General features: G+C 27.7%; 3 protein-coding genes across 22 annotated transcripts; all 3 read left to right on the top strand.

Moving 5' to 3' along the window:
* Window positions 1-18: 18 nt before the first annotated feature.
* Window positions 19-5053, top strand: LOC108003920 (coronin-1C-A). 7 transcript variants are annotated; one of them, XM_062078565.1, is made up of 7 exons: window positions 19-278; window positions 378-1072; window positions 1647-1855; window positions 1993-2474; window positions 3512-3890; window positions 3969-4214; window positions 4284-5053. In XM_062078565.1, the coding sequence occupies exons 2-7, from the start codon at window positions 1048-1050 to the stop codon at window positions 4461-4463; spliced, it is 1521 nt and encodes a 506-aa protein (XP_061934549.1). In that variant the 5' UTR covers window positions 19-278; window positions 378-1047; the 3' UTR covers window positions 4464-5053. The 7 variants fall into 7 exon arrangements, with proteins under 7 accessions (XP_061934549.1, XP_016921996.1, XP_016921995.1 ...); XM_017066507.3 differs by lacking the exon at window positions 378-1072 and having other exon boundaries at window positions 25-127; window positions 1650-1855; XM_017066506.3 differs by lacking the exon at window positions 378-1072 and having other exon boundaries at window positions 29-127.
* A 177-nt stretch (window positions 5054-5230) lies between these two features.
* Window positions 5231-13708, top strand: LOC108003916 (glycerol-3-phosphate dehydrogenase, mitochondrial). 5 transcript variants are annotated; one of them, XM_028669752.2, is made up of 13 exons: window positions 5236-5410; window positions 7998-8123; window positions 9274-9430; window positions 9521-9743; window positions 9823-9986; window positions 10055-10167; window positions 10259-10452; window positions 10536-10924; window positions 10991-11241; window positions 11316-11663; window positions 11754-11852; window positions 11902-12003; window positions 12509-13708. In XM_028669752.2, exons 2-13 carry the CDS (start codon window positions 8037-8039, stop codon window positions 12641-12643), a joined length of 2262 nt encoding a protein of 753 aa, XP_028525553.1. In that variant the 5' UTR covers window positions 5236-5410; window positions 7998-8036; the 3' UTR covers window positions 12644-13708. The 5 variants fall into 5 exon arrangements, with proteins under 5 accessions (XP_016921988.1, XP_028525553.1, XP_016921991.1 ...); XM_017066499.2 differs by lacking the exon at window positions 11754-11852 and having other exon boundaries at window positions 5231-5410; XM_017066502.3 differs by lacking the exon at window positions 11902-12003.
* LOC108003923 (transcription factor Sp4) lies at window positions 13709-19559 on the top strand. Of its 10 annotated transcripts, XM_062078563.1 has the most exons (13): window positions 13767-14909; window positions 15026-15267; window positions 15766-15951; window positions 16036-16353; window positions 16424-16826; window positions 16904-17088; window positions 17163-17252; window positions 17336-17629; window positions 17711-17945; window positions 18069-18134; window positions 18246-18546; window positions 18620-18914; window positions 19075-19559. In XM_062078563.1, exons 3-13 carry the CDS (start codon window positions 15916-15918, stop codon window positions 19234-19236), a joined length of 2385 nt encoding a protein of 794 aa, XP_061934547.1. In that variant the 5' UTR covers window positions 13767-14909; window positions 15026-15267; window positions 15766-15915; the 3' UTR covers window positions 19237-19559. The 10 variants fall into 10 exon arrangements, with proteins under 10 accessions (XP_016922005.1, XP_061934547.1, XP_061934546.1 ...); XM_017066516.3 differs by having other exon boundaries at window positions 13709-15669; XM_062078562.1 differs by having other exon boundaries at window positions 13767-14901; window positions 18069-18546.
* Window positions 19560-19641: the final 82 nt, after the last annotated feature.

Genomic DNA, 19641 nt, shown 5'->3' with positions numbered 1-19641 from the left:
TTAAAAACGCCATATTGCGTTTAGAAGCGCGCGCATCTATCATCTTCATTAGCGCGTGAGATTTGGGGGGTGGGGCGAGTTCTTTTCCAAAAGCGTGCATCGTCTGTCATCGGAAAAAAATTTGTCGGTGAGAATTCTTTTTGTATAATGTTCTAGAAAAAATATTCAAGCAATAAGTTTGTCGCTTTCAAAGAACTATTTGCAGATTTTTTTTATTTTGTGCGTTGCAATTCGTTTAATTTTTGTAATAGTAAAAGTGCTTAAACAAAAAAAAGAAGGTGAGACAAGAAACTAATCATAAAAAATTTTATGGGTATGCGCATGTATGTAACTCATAATGTGACAGAAGAAATAGTTTGGGGGGTATGTATTTGCAGAAGCAGGGTGCGCATTTCCAAATAAGGTGCTCTCAAATGATCCAATCGTTCGTATCAATAGCGCTACTATGTGGTCATTTACTGAATTACAATTCAACATTATTACTAGCGGGAATATTAAAATTTGTATTTATAGTATTGTATTTAAAAAAAAATTCATTCATTCATTATAATATATATATATATATATATACTTTTGCACTGTAATCAATAAAATAAAGTAGAATAATGTTTGATCATGAACTATATATGTATGTGAATCTTTATATGTATATGTTGTATACAAACATGTGATAGATTAGATACAGTTAGTGCGAGAAGATAGTAGTCAGCGTCAATTTGTTGACGATAGCAGAACAAATAATTAAGATGTTAAAGTTATTCTGTTATTTAATTTTTTAGCAGTGCAATTTAATATAATATATATCATATTTGCAAGTTTTTAATTGATATAATATATTTGTTTCTTAGAATGAAATAAAGAAACGATATAAAAAAAATAATAAATGTATCTTTTCAATAATTAAAAGTGAATCTTCTTTTCGTTTCTGTTCTATTTAAAAAATTCTGCTCTACTTAACTGAAAGAAATTCAACAGAAATCCAATTTCTAATATGTTAATTTTATATATAAAAGAATCGAAGCATGAACAAGAATATAATTGACCTAAATGTATTTTCCATATGAAAATTTTGGTATTTTCTCAATTATTTTTCATTTGGCATAATGTCAAAAATCATGACATCATGAATTTAAATGTGGAAAACAAATCTGAAAATATCATAATAATGTTATTTTGACTACAATCCATATCTTAGACGGCACTGGTTAGAGTATAGTAATATAAATTCAGGAACGCTATGACGATTGGTGTGAATCATTGTCGTATAAAAGAGGCGACCGGTTTATTTTGGGTGGATCAGATTTATTTTTCATTTGATAAATTATGGTTTATCAAATATTTTAAAAGTATTCATAATAATTAGCAACCCTGAGATTAAATATAATCTAGACTGCAGGATGAGTATTAAACTTATAAACAGTAAAAGTCAAGATTCAAAAATATTCTTATTTCAGTCGCGCTCATTTCAACACGTCAAGGGTGGGGAATCTATTTATAAAACGGGGATGGTCCACGCGACGCCCACGTTGACTGTGGACACGTAACAATAATTTATTAAAATAATCATAATAAGCAACACGACAAGATACCATTTTTATCCTTTAGGTTAATTATCATTTTCTTCATTTTTTGTTTGTTACTAAAAGTAGGTGCAGATATGTCTTTTCGTGTGGTGCGCAGTAGCAAGTTCCGCCACGTGTACGGAACGGCTTTGAAACGTGAGCAATGTTACGATAATATAAGGGTGTCTAAATCTTCATGGGATTCAACTTTCTGTGCTGTAAATCCCAAATTCCTCGCTATCATCGTAGAATCCGCAGGCGGTGGTGCTTTTATAGTCTTACCGCATAACAAAGTAAGTTTCACCCTTGATTCTATAATATTTTATAATATCTAGTTTATGTAGAATTACTTAAGATTTACTTTTCTCAAATTAAATATTATAATATAAATATTTAAGAAATAGTGTTTTGATTATTTGTATTATTATAGGTAGGTCGAATACCAGCTGATTATCCTTTAGTTGGTGGACATAAAGGACCTGTCTTAGACATTGCATGGTGTCCTCACAATGATAATGTCATAGCATCTGGTTCAGAAGATTGTGTAGTTAAAGTATGGCAAATACCTGATGGAGGCATTTCTAGGACATTAACTGAATCTGTGGTAGATCTTCAATTACATCAACGTAGAGTTGGTCTTGTATTATGGCATCCATCAGCATTGAATATATTGCTCACAGCTGGATCAGACAATCTTGTATTGATTTGGAATGTAGGCACAGGAGAAGCCATAGTACGAATAGATTGTCATCCAGATATGATTTACTCTGCATGTTGGAATTGGGATGGATCCAAAGTAGTTACTACTTGTAAAGATAAAAAAATTAGAATCTTAGATCCAAGAAATGGAGAAATATTAGAGGAAGCTATTGCACATGAAGGTAGTAAAGCTACACGTGCAATCTTTCTAAGGTATGTAAATTTTTATTTATATAAAATTCATAAATGAATAAACTTTTTTTCAGTTTTTTTAATTATATTTAATTACAAATTTATTATTATGCACATAAATGCTGATAAATTTTAAATAAATGTTACTGAAATATGTATTTGAGAATAATAAATATTTTTATTATGCAAAACACTATCAACATATCTTTCACATTAAATAATCATCAAACAATATACATCCGCCTTCTTACACAATAAATTTACTTAAGATAAATAAAATATTTATCTTAAAACAGATTATATTCATAGCAGATTATAATATCTTTTAATGACATGTGATTGATCTATTTGCACATTAAAAATATCTTTACTTTTTATTATCACATGGTCTTTCCAATTTGTGTAGTGCGAGATTTGGTATTTTTTAATGGAAAACTTGAAGATTGAAATTCAACTCGGCAGGAGGATGTCAACTTAATAAATGCAAATATCAAGGTGTCCACTGTGTAATATCTACATAAAAATTTCAGTAAGTATCGTATATCAAGTTATTATTTTAAAATATAACATTCTATATATGTTGATAAATTCAGAATATAGTAAAAAATAACTACACTAATATTTAAAAGATCATTAATGCAATTTTAAGTATTAATGATATCTGTTTCGAAAAACAGACAAATCGATTCAGGTATATATATCTATTTAAAAATTCAATAACCAGTTGATGCACTGATATTTATTTAAAAACTAAACTATAATAATTTGTGCAAACAACAAAGTTTTTTAATGATCATTTTATTTGTTTTATGTTATTTCATACGTGTGTATCTAATACAAGAAACACAGTTTTCAAATGTTGTAACAAGGTGGATGTTATTCAGTTTTGATGATTAACTTAAATAAAAAAATTCAGAAAGCAATAAAAGTAAATGATTATATCCTTTAAGGATGTAATATTTAAATATGAATAATATATTTTTATAGGATCTTATATTTGTACATGAATATTTGTAAAACTCTGTATCCACAAAGATGTGTGTTTAATGTGTTTTCAGGGGAGGCTTGATCTTTACCACAGGTTTCAGTAAAATGTCTGAAAGGCAATATTCTCTGCGTGCTCCAGATATGTTAGGTGAACCTATAGTAATGGTAGAATTGGATACAAGTAATGGAGTTATGTTTCCTTTATATGATCCTGATACAAATTTAGTATATTTATGTGGAAAGGGTGATTCTGTAATTCGATATTTTGAAATTACTCCTGAACCTCCCTTTGTTCATTATATCAATACATTTCAAACTCCTGATCCTCAACGAGGTATAGGAATGATGCCAAAACGAGGCTGTGATGTTAATAGCTGTGAAATAACTAGATTTTACCGGCTCAACAATTCAGGTTTTTGCCAGGTTATATCTATGACTGTACCAAGAAAGGTACAATTTTCAATATATTCTCAATATATAATAAATAATCGGATTTTAATTATTTTAAAATTATTAATTCATTTTCAGTCTGAATTATTTCAAGAAGATTTATATCCTGATACTCCTGGTGATACTGCTGCAATTTCTGCTGAAGAATGGGAAAATGGAATGGATGCAGATCCCATTTTAATTTCTTTAAGAGATGGATATCAACCCTCAGTTGCTAAGAATGAGTTAAAAATACATAAGAAATCAAATATATTAAGTAAAGGAGCAAAAGTTGCTTCTTCGAATTCTGCACAAAATGTTATACAATCTTCAGCAGGCATCACTGTATGTTATTTATAAAATTTATAATATTATTTGATGAAAATTTTTCTAATCATTATTTATTTTATATAGGAGGAGCTTTTAAAGGAATTTACGGAAGAAATAAGAAAACTTAAAGCGGTAATAGTAAAACATGAAGGTAGAATACGGGTGCTTGAATCTGCAGTTGCTCTTCATATGAAAGAAGATGAAAAAAAAGAAAAGTCATCTTCGCCTACTGATAGAGAGGTGCTTGCATCGGACGAGGTGTAATTCTTAACTTGCGTTTTAAGATCACGATATAAAAAAAAATATAATTGTGTAATAAAAATGGTCATATATTTTGATATAACAATTTGTGTAAATAGTAGGTTTTAGCTATTGTGTGTTCTATCTTTTTTTTTTTTTGCAATGACTTTTGCTATTTATTCTACATTCATTCATCATACATCCTGATCATTTGTACTATGTTTACATCTTTTATTTTATTAGATCATAACTGAAATGTAACATTACTCGTTACTAGTATTAAGATTTCGAATTTTATTTTATGTCAAGTATACAAGATTTTTATGTATATTGAAGCTTATAATTATTCAGGATAAAATTAATGTCTAATTTATAGAAATATTTTGCTGTAAAATAACAAAAAATTATTTTATTTCTAATATAAATACATAATTCGCATGTTAGTCATATTGCATAAGATAACAAAAAAGAAGAGTCACTATTTTATGAACAATTTGCAAGTAATAAAATATATAAAGTATTTTTGACTAATCTGTTTTTTGACATTGTGAAAAAAAATTATTTGTTTTGTACAAAAAATGTGAATATAAAGTAATATGATTGATTGAAGAAAATTGTGTATATTTTTAAATAGAAATACAAAAAAACCATTGTTTTAATATAAAATTTAATATAAAATTATTAAAAATATATTAATTTTATTAGGATTAATATTTTTATGCCTATAAGGAAAAACGCGCCATTTAATAAATAATGAAATCTTCGAAAGATGTCGCTGAGGCAATCAGTTTACATCTGTATTAAGTCGTTTGATCGTTCATTATGGTTCATTCGCTTGTGCGAATTAGTGAAATGTATGTCTGTATCTTTGTCGAATATGTGCATCGTTAATTTCTAGTTTCACATATCGCACTCACCACTATTGTGCGCGAGTGTTTTCAGCGTTCTTTATATTGTCAATTTGTTTCACAGTAAGTATAATCATAAAATTATAAATATGTGTTATTGTGTCATTTTATGGATATATTATTATATTATTATGGATTTTATAAATTATTTATTTATATATAATTTTTTATTTTTATCATAATTTTGTCATATATTTCATAATATATGATAAAATATTTTTATCATTTTTTAATGAAAAAAGAATTAATGATGTTAATTTTTGAATTTTTATACAAAAGTTCATATAACCTAATTTTTATAAGAATTATCTCCAAATTAGTTTGTAAAATAATTTGTTGTAAATGATTAATTTATTACAAAATGATTGTTTACGAAATTTCATTCATTAATATTGAAACAATCGTTGATGAATATTTTTAATTTTTTTTATTCTTAATGTTGTAACATATATGTGTATTGTATAATACACTTACAATATAAGTCACATTCGAAGGTATTTGGCAAGAGATTCAAGTACTATTTTTAAGTTGCAGCTTTTCGACATCATTCTATTCTTTCGCATTATTGTAATATATATATTTTAATATAAACATATCACATAAAGAAGAATTACGGAAGGATTTATTCGCTTTAGAAAGAATTGTCGCAAATCAAATCAAATCTCTTTTCAAATTAGTAAATTCTTCTATATTTTTATAAAATATAATTTTTGCTCATTTACAATATTAATATTTGTATAAAATAAAATAAAAATGAAAATGAAATTAATACAAAATATTTACATAGTTTATATAACTCCACGTGTTTAGGAGACTATCAAGGTCTTATTATGAAATATAAATTATTTCTTCATCTTTTGAAAATCAAGATATCATTGTGATTAAATATATTAGTATTTAATTATAATAGTAAATTATATGACTTTACTTATTATTATAATTTTTTTATGATCGTTTTTATTTATTTTTTTCTAATTTAATTCTTTTATTTATTTTATTCTAATTTAATTCTTGATTGAAAGAGAAAAGAAAACGTACACGTCATCTGATAAAAAATGATATCTTAATGTCACGTGCATTTTCCTATATCATTTTCAATTCAAATTTATTATCAATATTTTGTTAAAATATTAATAAGTGTCGCAATATCAATATTATTGCTTAATATAATAAGATATAATATAAGATTTTTACAAATATAAAAATTTTAATAAAAATGAAAAACAAATCTAAATAAGCATGTTTGATTTGATATTTGTAACAAAATGATTGTCGATAAAATAGAAAGTGACTGTATTAGATACTTTTGTTTTCAATTTTCCATTCATGTTTTTTATTTTTATTAAAATCAATTATATTTATTATTTGAAATTAGAAACCCATTTTATTTAATATCTTTTATTTAATATATAGAATTTATGGAAAAATTATTATTTATTGTTAAAATTAATCTAATCGATAAATTAATTCTTTCACTATTCTAATTATTATTATTTATTTTTTATTTTTTATTTTTTTATAAATAATATATATTATAATATTACAAAAAACGAAAATACGAAAAAAATTGATATTTAACATTTTAATAAAATTATTTATACAAGTTTTTATTAGTTTTACATATACTACGCTTAAATTGTTATTATGTAATTATGTAAATATAATATTATATAAATCGTTTATCATTTATTTATCACATATATTTTTTTACAATTGATAAGTTAATAAAGATATATACAGTAATTTATCAGTATAGCTTTCCTTATTTATAAAAAATTTTAACCAATTCAATAACTGTAGCACCTTGATAATAAGTTCACAAAGCTCTTAATTATTATACTGATATATTACATCATTGTATGCGTAAAAATTGTAAGCAATATGTTTCGTATGACACATCAGTATGCCACATGACACGATACAAAAAAGATATAGAAATGGTATGTCACATTTGATCGTGATAAAACTATTTTGGGATATTTGCCAATGCATCATAAATCAAATAATGTTAAATATAGAATATTTAATACATAAATATTTAATTTTTTGAAATAAAAAATAGAAAGTGTTCGATTATAATAAAGTATTATTTACAATACACTGTGAACATTATCATGAAGCATCAATAGTAATCAAAAGGATAAAATATGAATATTTGCGAAAAACTCAAAATATTTATATGTCTTTATGATTACATATTTAAAACTCTTAAGTTGGATATACATTATATTGTTTTCATTTATATATTTGTAATTCCATTTTATAATATTTCTAAATTTATTTATAATATTTAATAACATTTTCATTATATTTCTTTTTAATAGTTGCATATTTTCCTATTGTTATTGTGTATAGTGCACCTGTTGATATATTGCCAAATAACGTGAATGATGATTCATTAAATTAAACGATTAATAACAATTAACCTATCAAAAGATTATTTCGCAATCATTTATTATATATAAATCTATTTGATTTATTTTACTTGTTTATGTAAAAATTTTTTTTAATAATTATTCATTATTTAAATAGATATTTCATTAATTATTAAGTCTTTGTACGTATTTTTATACACTATATTTTATTTAATTTCATTAAATAACAAAATTAAAATTAACATTAATATAGATATATTTTTGTTGATTTCTAGATTTCTTCTGAAAAATTGTTCCATTATAAGTGATATAAAATGGCATCGCTGAAACTATTAGTGGGTGGTGCAAGTGCCATCGGTGCTAGTGCTCTTACTTCTTATCTATTAATGTCCGATAATACAGTAAGTATAGTTAATCACTATTTAGCTATAATAAATTTATATCTTGTTCTTTATTTTTTTTTTTGTGATATCTTTTTCATAAAAACAAGTCATGCAATTGATACAAAATTTTTCTCTTAAATATTAATCGTAAAATCACATTTAAAAAAACGGAATGAATATGTAATGTAGATTTATAGATTTTTTGATAATCTAATTTTATTATATCTATAATTTAAAAATGAAGATAAATTTATTGGGCTTTTTTTTATGTGTGTATGATTTATGAAATTTTTTAATTTTTTTTTTATAATGAAATACATTAATTCCTTTATTATTATTTATTAATTTTTTAATTATTATTATTTATTTCTGATTTTTTTTTATAAATAATATACTATATATATATAATATAATTTAAGAGAATTGCAAATCGCTATTAATAAAATTGTCATGCACGTTTACCATAAAGATTTTATAGATTACCATATTCTTAAATTTAGTTTATAACATTAAGAAAATCTTACTGATTATATTATATGCAGCAGTCAAGATTTTATAGTCACGTGGTTAACAAAATTTCATTACTGAGAACGTCTGTGCCAGGCTAGGATAAGCCATTAGAGATGCTCGTCTATTTTGACATACGATTGTTTTTTGGAGCTATAGATCATCTAAATATATAAACATTTCGTTTTGATATAAATGATATATCATAAAAACTAAATAATAAATATATATAAATCTATATAAAATTTAATTTATTATATAAAAGTATGAAATGACATATACATTGATCAAATTTTATTCGAGAAATTAAATACAATATAATAATCGAGCTAACAATTAATTTTGTTGTTGAGACTAATGATTATTCAAAGTTAACTTGCAAAGAATTACTCATTGCGATAATTGTTTTACAATATAATAAATAATAATTTAATTTGTACTAATACTTATATTGAGAGTGTTCTTTCATTTCGTTGAACCCGCTTTATCTTTGACTGTTTTATTGATAGAAATAATCATTTTCCGTCTATTTTCAATTATTCTCATAATAATAATAAAAATTAATTAATAATAAAAAATTAATAATAATAATATAATATTAATAATAATTAAAAAAATATAATTATTAAAATAAAAATAATATTAGCCTATTTGTCGATAGGTACATGCGGATATATGCAATCCACGGCCATTAAAGAGACCTTTACCAACTAGAGAAGAACAAGTGAAAACATTGAAGAATACTAGCGAATATGACGTTCTTATTATAGGTGGTGGTGCAACAGGAGCTGGATGTGCATTAGATGCCTGTACACGAGGTAATTTATTTATTTATTAAATTCTCAATTACATTAACTTAACTAACTATTGAGAATTATTATTAACTATTTATTGTTTTTGATCTTTAGGTTTGAAAACAGCTTTAATTGAAGGAGATGATTTTTCTTCTGGCACATCTTCTAGGAGTACGAAACTTATTCATGGAGGCGTCCGTTACTTACAAAAAGCTATAATGCATGTTGATGTCGAACAATATAAAATGGTTAAAGAAGCATTACAAGAACGAGCGTCTATGTTACATAGTGCGCCTCATTTGGCTCATCCTTTGCCTATTATGTTGCCTGTATATACGTATGTTAATTTTTTTTAGTTTTTAGTAAATAATTATTATGTAATTATTATGTATACCTTATTATTTTATTATCAAAAGATGGTGGCAAATTCCCTACTTCTGGGTTGGTATAAAAATGTATGATTTTGTTGCTGGAAGAAAAACAGTAAAATCGTCATACTTTCTCAGCAAAAGGAATGCATTAGAATTATTTCCCATGTTGAAAGGAGACAAACTTACAGGAGCTATTGTTTATTATGATGGTACATTTTTGTTATATCTCTTGGTTTTAAGTATTAAATATTATAATTTTGTAGTCTTTATATAACAGGTCAACAAGATGATGCCAGAATGAATTTAGCAATTGCGCTAACAGCCTCGCGGCATGGTGCCACAGTTGTAAATCATGTTAAAGTTATTAATCTTTTAAAAGGTCTTGATAAGGTATTGGTATTTATTAATATTGATTATAAATCGTGATGAAAACTATATAAAAATAAATTATATTTCGAGATAATATTTTTATTTCATAAAGGATGGTAATCGAGTCCTTACTGGTGCACGTGTGAAAGACGAACTTACGGGTGAACAATGGGATGTGAAAGCAAAGGCAATAATAAACGCAACGGGTCCATTCACGGATCATATTAGAAAAATGGATGACCAAAATGTTAAAGAAATTTGTTCTCCTTCTTCTGGTGCTCACATTGTTCTTCCAGGTTACTATAGGTGAATAATAGAATGAATTATAAAATTTAAACTTATAAAAATATATTAAAAAATTTATAATTAATTATATAAATTTTATTTAGTCCTGATCAAATGGGTTTATTGGATCCAGAAACAAGCGATGGCCGAGTGATATTTTTCTTACCATGGCAAAAACAAACAATTGCAGGAACAACTGATTTACCCTGCGAAATAACACATAATCCTCGACCAACTGAAGATGAAATTATGTTCATTTTACATGAAGTAAAGAACTATCTTAATCCGGATGTTGAAGTTCGTCGGGGAGATGTATTATCTGCTTGGAGTGGAATTAGACCTCTCGTCTCTGATCCGAACAAACCGGATACTCAATCTCTTGCCAGAAATCATATTGTACATGTTAGTCCTACGAAACTTATCACAATAGCTGGAGGAAAATGGACAACATATAGAGCGATGGCAGAGGAAACTATCGATGCAGCTATTAAAGGTATAATATGATATATTTTTGAAAGTTTTATTAAATTTTATTATAATTTTTATATTATTTCTTAAGCTTGCGATTTAAAACCTGAAAGACCCTGTCAAACAAATGGTTTACTTCTTGAGGGAGCTCATGGTTGGAGTCCAACAATGTATATTAGATTAGTTCAAGATTTTGGTTTGGAGTGTGAAGTTGCACAACATTTAGCTAAGAGTTATGGGGATCGTGCATTCGCTGTAGCAAAAATGGCTTCTCTTACTGGTAAAAGATGGCCAATTATAGGCAAAAAACTTCATCCTGAATTTCCATATATAGATGCAGAAGTAAATCTTTTATTTTTCTTAATAATTTTATTACTTTTTTATTTATGAAAACAGATAATTATTATGTATTTTAGATTCGATATGGAGTTCGTGAATATGCGAGAACAGCAATCGATATGATCGCAAGACGATTGAGATTAGCTTTTTTGAATGTTCAAGCAGCACAAGAAGCTCTTCCAGGCATCATCGATATCATGGCAGAAGAATTACACTGGTCGCCAGAGGAAAAAAACAGGCAAACAAAAGAAGCCAGTGAATTCCTCGCTAATGAAATGGGACAAATGGTTAACCGTGCATCTCGTGATAAAATTCCTATTAATCTCACAAAAGAAGAAATTCAGTTATACATTAAGCGTTTCGGAATTATCGATAAAGACAACAAAGGCTACGTTTCTATCAATGATATTAGACGAGGACTTAAGGTTTGCATAAAATATATTAGTTTTACATTATTTAAATTTATTTTTTTTATTTCTATTTGTTTTGTTAAATACTTAATTGTCAATATACAGGTACTTGGCATAAAATTGAATGAAGATGAGATACATACTTTGCTCAATGAAATTGATCTCAATTACAATGGGCAAATGGAGTTACAAGATTATCTACAGGTAAATCGTAAAATATATACTTAATCAGAATTTCTTTTACTATTCACAGCTGTTTGGTGACAAAGAAGTACCTGGTGAAGAGCTTCATGAAATATTGCGCGAAATCGACACTAATATGAATGGTCAGGTCGAATTGGACGAATATCTTCAGGTCTGTGAAAGCTCGTGCATACGTATAGTTTTGCTGTCGCTTTCAAATTTTCTTAGTTGTTCTATTATATATAATATTTAGAGCTTTGTTATTTTTAATATTATTCAGAGTTGTTTCTTTATATCTACTATAATATATAAAATATAATATATAAAAATATTAAAAGAGACCTGTTGAATATAATACAATAATATGATCTATAATACTTTATGTGTTTATATTTTATATAACAAATTTTAATTTTTTTTTTTCTGTTGCACGAATACCATAATTACATATTAATAGTAACTTGTCTAATCAAAATGTCTTGTCTTAATGTTATGATTATAATATTTTTGTGAATATTTCAATATCTTTCTGCTTCCCTTTTTTCTTTTTTGCAAAATATTTTAATATCATGCTGCTCTTGTGCCAGATTGTAAAACCATATTATTTTTAAATTTTGTAAAATGATTTTTTTTGTTTTTTAAATATTAAAACTAATTTTTTTTTTTATTTAATATAGATGATGTCGGCCATAAAATCTGGACATGTAGCATATTCACGTTTTGCAAGAATGGCAGAGATGGAAGAAGCACAACATGAGAAAGAAATATTGAAAAAACAGATTAGCGTGGAAAGATCAGGCGGTGGATTGTAAAAAATTCACATTCTGTGGCATTGTATAATTTTCCACATGCTTCTAAATGTGATTCACATATTTAACACTCTGATGAATTCTTTCTTATAGAATTGTTCTTCATTTTGAATTTTCATTGTAGCTCATTTTAGTACAAATTTTTTAGAATATTTTTTAGGCAAAATCTTCACTAGAATATTTTATTTTTAGAATATTTTTAACAAATCTACTTATTTTTTTTCGTACTTTATATAACTTTTTATCTTTATTCAGCTTTCAAGCTCTCAATGAATAAGACACGATGAAAAAGAGATTTTAAACATAATATAAATTAAATACGGCTGCGCCGTAACTTATCTATTTTAATAATCAATTTTAAATAAAAACATGACCATGAAACAAATTTCAATTTTAATATGTAAATATCTTTACGTACAGTGTTTCAATTTTCATTAATAGAACAGGTTTGTTCTATCTCTATATCTGTATATACTATTTTGAAATGCAATATAATTATAAAATATATTTATGTTTAAAAATATCATATCTTGAATCGGTACAATTTTCAGAAAACTATTTTCAAGAATATAAATCTTGTGATTTTATGTAACTTCTGAATGTTTTAAATATTATAATCACTAAAGTTATGATTTTACAATTATTAAAAAGTTATCATGTGTTGCAAAATGCCAATATAATATAAAATAATGTATAATTTTATTCTTATGCGTATAATTTATTACTATTTACTTATTAAAATAAAATTATCAAGTTTTGAATAAATATTTTTTATCTAAGTATTATGTTACATGTGATATAATCACACATCATTGGATTTACTCTGATTTTTAAAATTTTCAATAGATTTGTTTATAAATTATGTTAATTACTGATATACATTAATGTATATTAAAAATCAATCTCTCAATCAAAATCAATATATAGTTGGTCTAATTATTTAATATACTTAATTTAATTTATTGTTGCTAACTTCATGTAATCACAATATACAATCGATTAGATTAATTTATTTCATTTGTCATTAGTCACTATCATTAATTTAATAAAAACTATATTGAACTTTTATTACATGTGTTAATTCTTAATACAATTCCTTTCAAATAAATTATTTTTATCAATTTTTTCTTATTAAATTAAATCTTGACATTTCTAAAAAATTCCTATTATTATTTATTATTATTATTATCAAAATAATTGTTTTAATAAAATCAATGAAATTTATAAATCTTTAGAAAAAAATATGAATTATCAAAAAAGTGAATTCATTGTTTCTGGTCTACAATCTTGAATAATATAAAATTTTTATATAATTTATCTCATTATATACACATATTTAATTAAAACAAAAAAGATTCCTGAAGTTTGCTTCTTGATTATAAAAAAAATATTAATAACGAATATGAAGTTTTTTTTTTTTGAATAAACATTTACAATGAATCTAGAAATCAGTTAACATTTTTATATCATGACAATGATAAAAAAAAAGAAAAAAACTAACCCATAAATAACAATGATAGATGTACCCATATTCGCAACTCTACTCAAGCGTGGCCCTGACCGGAGGGTACTGGTAAAAAGAGGGGAAGGAAGGCCAGAGAAAGTAGGAGGTGTGCATCGTTTATCCCTCTTTGACGGGGTGGGCGTCCGACGATGTCTGCGTACGCCCCTGTCTAACGAACCTCTGCTCACTGTCAGCTATCAGGAATAAGCAACGACCAATCAGAGCTTCCGTCCGATCACTTGGCGGACGGCGACGTTGCCACCTTGTGTACCGCCCCACGGCAAAAGTAGTCCTCTCATAGCGGTATTCGTAGCCTTGTTTTCGCGAGGGACGGCCGACAAACACGTTGCGATCTACGTGCACGTGTTAAAATCACGTTGAAATTATATCGTGCATCGTGGTATAAAATCAACATAATATTGTTTCCTGAACGAAGACTTCATTTAATCAAAGAACATTGGTAGAGAGATTTTTATTTTAAACGTCATAGAAAGAAGAGAGAATATCGGCTTGTCCTATATCTTTACTTTTGGCGGCAATTTTGAACATAGTTAATTTTCTGGTGTTACAAAACCAATGATAAAGAATAGATTTATAATTGACTTATATTTCATGTAATCATATTTCTTAAGAAAGATTATAATAATAATATACAAAGTGTATCGACCAAAAAAGGAGAACATAGATCGTTGACTACGATCACTGAGTAGTGTGCGCGCGCGCGCGCATATATCCCGTAACGCTTAGGTATTTATCGGTATGTAGGTATGTGTATAAGCGCGCTTTAAAATTGCGAATATTCAATTTAATTATCTTCCTTTTCACCTTTTTTGAAAAAACTTTATAATTGACATATTATAAAATCTTTAATTAAAATTTAGTTATTCGCTACGTTCTATAATGGCCGTCTCAGATACATCTTTTGAGCCGAACAGATGAAACAGAAAACATACAAACATAGAAGAGCTATTATTCTGGTTTTCGAAGAAAAAACAAGTGGCGGGAGAGAGTGCAGAGTGGACGTTTCTGTGGAGAAGCCACGTGCCATTCGTGAGTTAGGTGGAGTCCCATGTGCAAAGTGGGTGGAGGCTGCATCGTGAGGCTGCCTTCCCCGTTATCGCAGGTACATGAACGTGTTAGTGAGCGGACAGTCGACAAGCGACCGAGTGGGCGGGTGTGACGACATACAATGTATTTCTGTGTAGTAGTATACGCGTCCTTGCCATAGTGTGCGATATTTCGAACGTCAGCGGGTGGGGCGGCAGGAACAGGGGCGTAGAGAGGCGGTCCTCGATTGGGTTCTCGAGGAATACTCTCTGGCCTTCTTTGTCTTTAAAGAGTGTTGTCTTCGCACGTGTCAATATCGTTTAAATCATTAATGTTTCTTATTTAGATGCTTCAAGACAATTCATATGCACTGTTTTTTGTTGATTTTTATTAAATCGCAAATGAATTTTAAGTTGTGTATAGTTTGATAAAAATAAAGAGAAAGGAAAAACAAAGCCAAATGCAGTGTTCGAGCAGGGTAGTTACCATTATAGCTAAATTTGATGAAGATTTATATTTTAAATTGTTTTATAATACAATAAAGTTGAATGTAATTTATGAATGGATCTTTCAGATTAAACGCTCTTCAAGTGAGCGTTTCCATATACTACAAAATAAATAGTCAACCTAGTTCAGTATAGCAAAGAATGGATTCCTAGCATAAGAATATTCAATATAAATCTAACGTTATTAGCATTAAAAATAAATTACAAATATATTCACCATGAAGCGAAGTTTGGATGGACGAAATATCTCTCAGGTGAATAATTTTATTATTTATTTTAATCATTTTTACAAAATTGTAATATACAGAAATAAAAGAAGCATTGATATTATTTTTCAGGAGGAGATTGATGACCATGATCCTTTACAAACACAACAACAACAGCAACAACAGCAACAACAAGATGAAACTGAACAACAACAACAACTAGAACAGCAAACTGGACAACCTCAAATTCGTTTTTTAAGTGCAAATGTTTTGCAACATTTACAGCAACAGCAAGATGTTCAGCAACAAACACAACAACAACAACAGCCACAAGTTATTACTTTGCAGCAATTGCAAAATTTTGTGCCTTTACAGACTCAACAATCACAGCATGATCAACAAAGGGCACAAACTATTTCTGTGCAGTCTTTACCTCAACAATTTTTACAGGTGAGAGATGAAACTTTTTTAATAATAAATAATTCAAATGTTTTTTTTTAAGATATAATAATTACTTTAGGGTGCTCAGTTGATTAGTACTCAAACTCAAGCTGCGCTTCAGCAACAACAACAACAAACACAGCAACAGCAAACACAGCAGCAACCACAACAGCAGCAACCACAACAACAACTCAGTTATAGTGTTATACCACAGATGCAAACTGTTAACATTGATGGTCAAGAGGCACTTTTCATTCCATCTTCTGCCATGTCTGCTGCAGGAGGACATCATCAAAGTCAACCTACAATGCAATTTGCCACTGCTAATGGACAACAAGTCCAACTTGCTAGCCAGCAAGTACAGTTAGCTAATGGTCAAACTATTATTACACCACAACCAGTTAGTTTAATAAGAGCACCAAATGTCTTTCCCACTTCTATTATACAGAATATCACTGGACAGACTGTTCAACTACCAACAGGTATGTATATTGTTTTTATAAAATTATTTTTATGATTATTAAGATAGTGCGTTTGATTCAATATTTTTTATTGTAAGGACAAAGTGTACAAGTTAGACCACTTCAATTTCCTATGCAACATGTTCAACAAACTGTACCTGTGCAAGTACCAGTTACAGCTAGTAATGGACAGACAGTTTATCAAACTGTACATTTTCCTGTTCAAGCATTATCCAGTGTTTTTAATGTGCCTGCCACACAAATGATACCACAAATCACACAAGTATATTGATTACATAAATAAAAATTTATAAATAACAATAAATATATATTATTTAAAATAAAATTTATTTGTAGCAAATTCCACAAGTGGCTCAAATAATTACACCAAATGGACAAATTCAGCAAGTTCAAATTGCTAATTTACCACAACTTCAAAGTTTACAGGTAATTATAAAAAAAAATAATGAATTATAAAAAGAATTATTATATCATTGTGCATGATTTTATTAAAACAATTTTGATATAAGAGTCAGCAAGTAACTCAAGTAGCACAGCAACAAGCACAACAACAAGTAGTGCAACAACAAACTCAACCACAAGTAGTACAGTCTGTACAACAACAACAACAACAACAACAACAACAAGCAGCGCAAGCTCAAGTACAACAACAACAGCAGCAGCAGCAGGTACAACAAGTTGTACAACAAGTGATACAGCAACAGCAACAACAACAAGTTCAACAAGCACAACAATCATCTGCTGCACCGTCGTCAACTGTAGCGACTTGGAGCACAACAGTAACGACTCCAAGTAATGTCCAGGTAAAAGATAGTAAAAGATAAATATTAACATAAATATTGATTTTAAATTAAACTTTTTAATAAGTATTGTATTTTTTATAGGTACTTGGAATTGGTGCACTTGGAAGACCAATACAAGCAAACAGTAATGTAATTACTACGAAAGATGGACAGAAAATTGATGTGCAAACACTGTCGGCTTTAACAAGGCCACCGGATTCGGTTGAAGGTGATATAAAAGTAACTAGTATTGATGCCAGACAATTAGCTAGTGGTCAAGTTATACATATTCCTGCTCAATCAACACAGCCTGCTGTTCAACCTATAACAATTGCAGGTATATATATTACATTACATTACATTACATGATTACATTATTACATTATTTTGCTTATTTATATTTATTTATATTTATAAGAAGATTATTAATATTTTAATATATATTAATTATATTTTATAGGTACACAAGCGCAACAGCTAACTTTAATTCCTGCATCTGCATTAGCAAATTTAACTGCCCAGCAAGGTAACATGATAAGGGGTGTTGGTAGTGGAAGTATAATGCAACTTCAACCTGCCGGCGGAATGAATGCAACAAATGGTTTTCTTCAGTCGATACCTGTGCAAAATATTCCAGGTTTGGGTAATGTACAAGTTATACCTGCAAGTGCTCTTCAGCCTGCTACTGTTCAAACGCTACCTGCAACAGCAGCTACACCTATTGTTGCTGCTCCAACTGTGCAATTAGATTCAAATGATCCAACAAAGTGGCAAATTTTGCAAACTCTTCAGTCAAATAACACATTGGCAACACCTACTCCTACATCACATCAGCATCAAGTAACAACTGCAACATCTGCAAATATTGAAACAGATTCTAATAAGCAACATCGTAGGAGAGTTGCTTGCACATGTCCTAATTGTGGTGATGGTGATAGGTAGAATTTCAAAAAAAATTATTATTTATTCAAATTTATAATATAATTTTATAAATTTAAATTATTTAATTAGGAATAGAGATATGACTAGAAAAAGACAACATGTTTGCCACATAGCAGGCTGTAATAAAGTATATGGAAAAACAAGTCATCTTCGGGCTCATTTAAGGTGGCATACTGGAGAACGACCATTTGTTTGTAGTTGGATATTTTGTGGTAAGAAATTTACTAGATCAGATGAGCTTCAGAGGCATCGTAGAACTCATACTGGCGAAAAAAGATTCCAATGCCCGGAGTGTACTAAAAAATTTATGCGATCAGATCATTTGACGAAACATATAAAAACACATACGAAGATTCGAAGTACGGTAAGAAAAGTTATGGCTTTATTGAAATTAATTTGATTTCTAGATGAACAAAAAATGGATTATATTAGATATACTAAAAATTTATAGTTAAAAAAAGTTATAGTTTTGATTATTTTTATGTTTTTTTTATTTTTGTTTTTTTTTTTTTTTCTTAATTTAGGAAGCTGCTACTTCGACGCAGGAAGGTTCTTCTGACAGTCAATCTTCCACGGAAGAAAAAATTATTATTGCTCTCAAAGAAACGGAACAATCTGATATCGTTATTTCCGAGCAAATAGATGAAATAAAACCTCAACTGGCGAATCATGTAACAAATGAATAAAAAAAGAATCATGTTTTTTTTCGCCTTTGAAAGGTTTAGGAATAAAAGAACTTGTTAAAGCATTGATTGTTATGTTAACAACATCGAAGAAAAATTAAAAAATCTAAATAGTGTTACGTTAATTACGGCGGTTTGCACAGATTTTGCAATTATTTTTTGCAATGAAAGAAAAAAAATGAAACTTTTTACAGGGATTACCATAATTCTCGATATAATGAATGATCTATTTTTGTATTAAATGAATTTTGTAAATATGTATAATAATTGTATATTAATTGTAAAAAGAAAAATTTTTTGCACAAAATGAATTTTACACTTATAAACGGTTTTTGATTTTATGTGACTCGTAGAGATTTTCAATCTTTCTCCTTAATATAGTGAAATTTTTATAATATATAGAGACAA

Source organism: Apis cerana, linkage group LG8 (genome assembly GCF_029169275.1).
Source record: "Apis cerana isolate GH-2021 linkage group LG8, AcerK_1.0, whole genome shotgun sequence".
NCBI lineage: Eukaryota > Metazoa > Arthropoda > Insecta > Hymenoptera > Apidae > Apis > Apis cerana.
This window is presented reverse-complemented; position numbering and strand designations above follow the sequence as displayed.

Bases quoted from the DNA above. Each gene is read 5' to 3' on its own strand.
- LOC108003920 (XM_062078565.1), top strand. From the start codon at position 1,048: ATGTATTTTCCATATGAAAATTTTG. The intron at 3,891-3,968 runs GTACAATTTTCA...ATTCATTTTCAG, and splicing joins CTATGACTGTACCAAGAAAG to TCTGAATTATTTCAAGAAGA. The intron at 4,215-4,283 runs GTATGTTATTTA...TATTTTATATAG, and splicing joins AATCTTCAGCAGGCATCACT to GAGGAGCTTTTAAAGGAATT.
- LOC108003916 (XM_028669752.2), top strand. From the start codon at position 8,037: ATGGCATCGCTGAAACTATTAGTGGGTGGTGCAAGTGCCATCGGTGCT. The intron at 9,744-9,822 runs GTATGTTAATTT...TATTATCAAAAG, and splicing joins ATTATGTTGCCTGTATATAC to ATGGTGGCAAATTCCCTACT. The intron at 9,987-10,054 runs GTACATTTTTGT...TTTATATAACAG, and splicing joins AGCTATTGTTTATTATGATG to GTCAACAAGATGATGCCAGA.
- LOC108003923 (XM_062078562.1), top strand. From the start codon at position 15,916: ATGAAGCGAAGTTTGGATGGACGAAATATCTCTCAG. The intron at 17,253-17,335 runs GTAATTATAAAA...TTTTGATATAAG, and splicing joins CACAACTTCAAAGTTTACAG to AGTCAGCAAGTAACTCAAGT. The intron at 17,630-17,710 runs GTAAAAGATAGT...TATTTTTTATAG, and splicing joins CGACTCCAAGTAATGTCCAG to GTACTTGGAATTGGTGCACT.